The sequence below is a fragment of the Clinocottus analis genome, unplaced genomic scaffold (genome assembly GCF_023055335.1).
Source record: "Clinocottus analis isolate CAN_PGR_092001 unplaced genomic scaffold, fCliAna1.0.p SCAF_53, whole genome shotgun sequence".
NCBI lineage: Eukaryota > Metazoa > Chordata > Actinopteri > Perciformes > Cottidae > Clinocottus > Clinocottus analis.
This window is the reverse complement of record NW_027176211.1, coordinates 269,151-274,150: the sequence shown is the minus strand read 5'-3', so window position 1 is coordinate 274,150 and position 5,000 is coordinate 269,151. Positions and strand designations below refer to the sequence as shown.

The following is a 5,000-nucleotide window of genomic DNA, read 5'->3' as shown; positions in this document are numbered from 1 at the left end:
GTCTTCTCACCCCCAGCTCTGCAGCGATGGCGTCCCAGTGTCTCTCTCCATGTCTCCTGCTGACCTCCTTGAGCCGCTGCACCTCGTCCTGACTCCACTTCTCCTTGCTGACGGACGGGTGCAGGAAGTTCTGCCAGAAGCGGGAGATGTCCTCCGCCTCCCTGGTCCCTTCAAACTGGGAGAGAGCAGAAGATGTCCCCGTCTGTCTCGTGTTTCAGTGGTTGACGTGTGATTGGTTGATTTTTCCACTTACATCAATATTAGAAATCTTCTGCCAATCATGTTCATCGTATCGACCACCAACCAGCTCGTTGTCCTTCTTCATTCTGACCAATCAGAGAAAGTCTCCCATTAAACACAGGTCAATCATTAGCATCCAGTGTATCTTCAGTAGCTAGCATAGCATAGTCCTGTACCGATACGCTAGTGACCGATACGCTAGTGACCGATACGCTAGTGACCGATACGCTAGTGACCGATACGCTAGTGACCGATACGCTAGTGACCGATACACACACACACACACACACACACACACACACACACACACACACACACACACACACACACCTGAGCAGCTCGATGTCTCTCTCCAGGCTGGTGATCTGCTGTCTGAGCTGCTGCTTGTCGGTCTCCGCTGCTCTGGACAGTTTCTGGCTCAGGTAGTCCACCCTGAGAGAGAGAGTCATGAACTACAAGCTAGCAGCGGGTTATATGGTACTGGTGATGGTTATATGGTACTGGTTATGGTTATATGGTACTGGTGATGGTTATATGGTACTGGTTATGGTTATATGGTACTGGTTATGGTTATATGGTACTGGTTATGGTTATATGGTACTGGTGATGGTTATATGGTACTGGTGATGGTTATATGGTACTGGTGATGGTTATATGGTACTGGTGATGGTTATATGGTACTGGTTATGGTTATATGGTACTGGTGATGGTTATATGGTACTGGTTATGGTTATATGGTACTGGTTATGGTTATACGTTACTGGTTATGGTTATACGGTACTGGTTATGGTTATATGGTACTGGTTATGGTTATATGGTACTGGTGATGGTTATATGGTACTGGTTATGGTTATATGGTACTGGTGATGGTTATATGGTACTGGTGATGGTTATATGGTACTGGTTATGGTTATATGGTACTGGTTATGGTTATATGGTACTGGTTATGGTTATATAGTACTGGTGATGGTTATATGTTACTGGTTATGGTTATATGTTACTGGTTATGGTTATATGTTACTGGTTATGGTTATATGGTACTGGTTATGGTTATATGTTACTGGTTATGGTTATATGTTACTGGTTATGGTTATACGTTACTGGTTATGGTTATATGTTACTGGTTATGGTTATATGGTACTGGTTATGGTTATATGTTATTGGTTATGGTTATTGGTTTATGGTTTATATGTTACTAGTTATGGTTATATGTTACTGGTTATGGTTTATATGTTACTGGTTATGGTTTATATGTTACTGGTTATGGTTTATATGTTACTGGTTATGGTTATTGGTTTATGGTTTATATGTTACTGGTTATGGTTTATATGTTAGTGGCTATGTTGTAGTGTTGTAGTATTGTAGTGTTGTAGTATTGTAGTATTGTAATGTTGTAGTGTTGTAGTATTGTAGTGTTGTAGTATCGTAGTGTTGTAGTGTTGTAGTATTGTAGTATTGTAGTGTTGTAGTGTTGTAGTGTTGTAGTATTGTAGTGTTGTAGTGTTGTAGTATTGTAGTGTTGTAGTGTTGTGGTATTGTAGTGTTGTAGTATTGTAGTATTGTGGTGTTGTAGTATTGTAGTATTGTAGTTTTGGAGTATTGTAATGTTGTAGTGTTGTAGTATTGTAGTGTTGTAGTATCGTAATGTTGTAGTATTGTAGTGTTGTAGTATTGTAGTGTTGTAGTGTTGTAGTATTGTAGTGTTGTAGTATTGTAGTATTGTAGTATTGTAGTGTTGTAGTATTGTAGTATTGTAGTGTTGTAGTATTGTAGTATCGTAGTATTGTAGTGTTGTAGTGTTGTAGTATTGTAGTGTTGTAGTATTGTAGTGTTGTAGTATTGTAGTGTTGTAGTATTGTAGTATTGTAGTGTTGTAGTGTTGTAGTATTGTAGTATCGTAGTATCGTAGTGTTGTAGTGTTGTAGTATTGTAGTATTGTAGTATTGTAATGTTGTAGTGTTGTAGTATCGTAGTGTTGTAGTGTTGTAGTATTGTAGTGTTGTAGTGTTGTAGTATTGTAGTATTGTAATGTTGTAGTGTTGTAGTATTGTATTATCGTAGTATTGTAGTGTTGTAGTATTGTAGTATTGTAGTGTTGTAGTATCGTAGTGTTGTAGTGTTGTAGTATTGTAGTATTGTAGTGTTGTAGTATTGTAGTATTGTAGTGTTGTAGTATTGTAGTATTGTAGTGTTGTAGTATTGTAGTGTTGTAGTATCGTAGTGTTGTAGTATTGTAGTGTTGTAGTGTTGTAGTATTGTAGTGTTGTAGTATTGTAGTGTTGTAGTATTGTAGTGTTGTAGTATTGTAGTATTGTAGTATTGTAGTATTGTAGTGTTGTAGTATTGTAGTGTTGTAATGTTGTAGTGTTGTAGTGTTGTAGTATTGTAGTGTTGTAGTGTTGGAGTGTTGGAGTATTGTAATGTTGTAGTGTTGTAGTATTGTAATATTGGAGTGTTGGAGTGTTGGAGTATTGTAATGTTGTAGTGTTGTGGTATTGTAGTGTTGTAGTATTGTAGTATTGTGGTGTTGTAGTATTGTAGTGTTGTAGTATTGTAGTTTTGGAGTATTGTAATGTTGTATTGTTGTAGTATTGTAGTGTTGTAGTATCGTAATGTTGTAGTATTGTAGTGTTGTAGTATTGTAGTGTTGTAGTGTTGTAGTATTGTAGTGTTGTAGTATTGTAGTGTTGTAGTATTGTAGTATTGTAGTGTTGTAGTATTGTAGTGTTGTAGTGTTGTAGTATTGTAGTATTGTAGTGTTGTAGTATTGTAGTGTTGTAGTGTTGTAATGTTGCAGTATTGTAGTATTGTAGTGTTGTAGTATTGTAATATTGTAGTATTGTAGTGTTGTAGTGTTGGAGTATTGTAATGTTGTAGTGTTGTGGTATTGTAGTGTTGTAGTATTGTGGTGTTGTAGTATTGTAGTTTTGGAGTATTGTAATGTTGTAGTGTTGTAGTATTGTAGTGTTGTAGTATCGTAATGTTGTAGTATTGTAGTATTGTAGTGTTGTAGTATTGTAGTTTTGGAGTATTGTAATGTTGTAGTGTTGAAACTGTAAACAGCTATCACTGACAGGGTTACTATATTTACAGCTGGGATAATGTTAACAACAATAATAATAATATTCATAATCATAATACAAAGATGTTACTTGGAGAGTTTAGGTTGGATGAGTCTCCTCAGACCGTCTCTGGTAACGGAGTGGATCAACAGAGTCTTCTGCCAGCTCTCCCCTACAGACAGACAGGTAGACAGACAGGTAGACACACAGGGAGGCAGACAGACAGACATGTAAATAAACTGCAGACACATGTGTACATATACATGTAAATAAACTACACACGCATGTGTAATCTACAGACTTTTTGTTCTTACATCGTTTCACTTTCAGCTTCTTGTCGTCCAGACAACCAGTCATCCTGTTAGCCTTCTCCTTTGTCTCCTGATTGGCTGGAGGACCCTAGGGGGCGGAGCAACAGAGCATCTTATTGGTCCCCTGTCAACAGTGAGACTGTGTGTGTGTGTGTGTGTGTCTTACCAGTCCTGTCAGTTTGTCCTTAAAGTAAGGTTTGAGGAAGCGGCCCAAGTACATGGTGATTGGCAGCTGGCAGGAGGGGTGGGCGGGCCGTTCCCTGGGGGACTCTCTGATTGGTCCAGACAGCTGAGTTACAAGCTCCTTCTACAAACATGATGCATAGATTCAGTACTGACCTGTTGTCTGTGATTGTGTGTCTGCACTGACCTGTTGTCTGTGGTTGTTTGTCAGTACTGACCTATTGACTGTGGCTGTTTGTCAGTACTGACCTATTGACTGTGGTTGTTTGTCAGTACTGACCTGCTGTCTGTAGTTGTGTGCCAGTACTGACCTGTTGTCTATGGTTGTTTGTCAGTAGTGTCTCTAGCTGGTCCAGGGTCTCTTGAACCACCTGCTGGTAGACGAGGTTCATCTGAAGACACGAGTCTGCTGACGGAGACAGACCCAGCTCACTCTGAACACAGACAGACAGGAACAGACACAGTTAGTATGACATTGGCGTGTCTGTAGCTGATGTGAAGCTATCACTTAGGGTTTTTACTATGTGGGGGTGTTGTTCCTGATCCGATGTGAGGTTCTGGGACAGGATGTCATGTATACAGATCGTAAAGCCCTCGGAGGAGAGTCTTGTATTTGTGATTTTGGGCTCTACAAAATAAACTGAGTTGAACTGAATCACTGACCTCCTCGCTGCTGCTGCTGCTGCCATCATCATCATCTGAAAACAACAAGAACAGACATGATGAAATGATGTGTCTCACCTTCAAAGGAGACCTACAGACAGACAGTCACCTACAGACAGACAAGTAGCTACAGACAGGCAGCTACAGACAGGTACCTGACACACAGACAGGACTATGTGGTCCCAGGACCTCCTCCAGGTTCTGGATCTCATTCTTGATCTTCTCTCTCTGAGCTAACAGACCTGCAGCACACTGCACACATGACACGTATCATGTTACTATAACAGGTTATATTATTATTATAACATGACCACAGACATGCTATACATGACTACAGACATTTCTGTAGACATGACCACATACATGACCACAGACATGACTACATACATGACTACAGACATGTTACATACATGCTAGACATGACCACAGACAATGCAATGGTCAGTGATGAGTATGTCTGTGTTACCTGTCTCTCCTCCTCTGCGTCATCACCATCTGATTCATCATCTGATCAGAAAAACAAGAACAAAGGTCCCATCTT

General features: G+C 39.7%; 1 protein-coding gene across 1 annotated transcript in view; it reads right to left on the bottom strand.

Moving 5' to 3' along the window:
- snapc4 (small nuclear RNA activating complex, polypeptide 4) overlaps positions 1–5,000 on the bottom strand; it is a 13,614-nt gene that overhangs the window by 6,666 nt on the left and 1,948 nt on the right. The window contains exons 3-12 of the mRNA XM_068601720.1: positions 4,926–4,966; positions 4,615–4,711; positions 4,460–4,494; positions 4,108–4,230; positions 3,780–3,920; positions 3,617–3,701; positions 3,393–3,474; positions 571–672; positions 254–326; positions 11–175 (exon numbers count right to left, since the gene is read on the bottom strand). Of these exons, the coding sequence (XP_068457821.1) occupies positions 11–175; positions 254–326; positions 571–672; positions 3,393–3,474; positions 3,617–3,701; positions 3,780–3,920; positions 4,108–4,230; positions 4,460–4,494; positions 4,615–4,711; positions 4,926–4,966 (944 nt within the window). The remainder of the gene's footprint in view (positions 1–10; positions 176–253; positions 327–570; positions 673–3,392; positions 3,475–3,616; positions 3,702–3,779; positions 3,921–4,107; positions 4,231–4,459; positions 4,495–4,614; positions 4,712–4,925; positions 4,967–5,000) is intronic.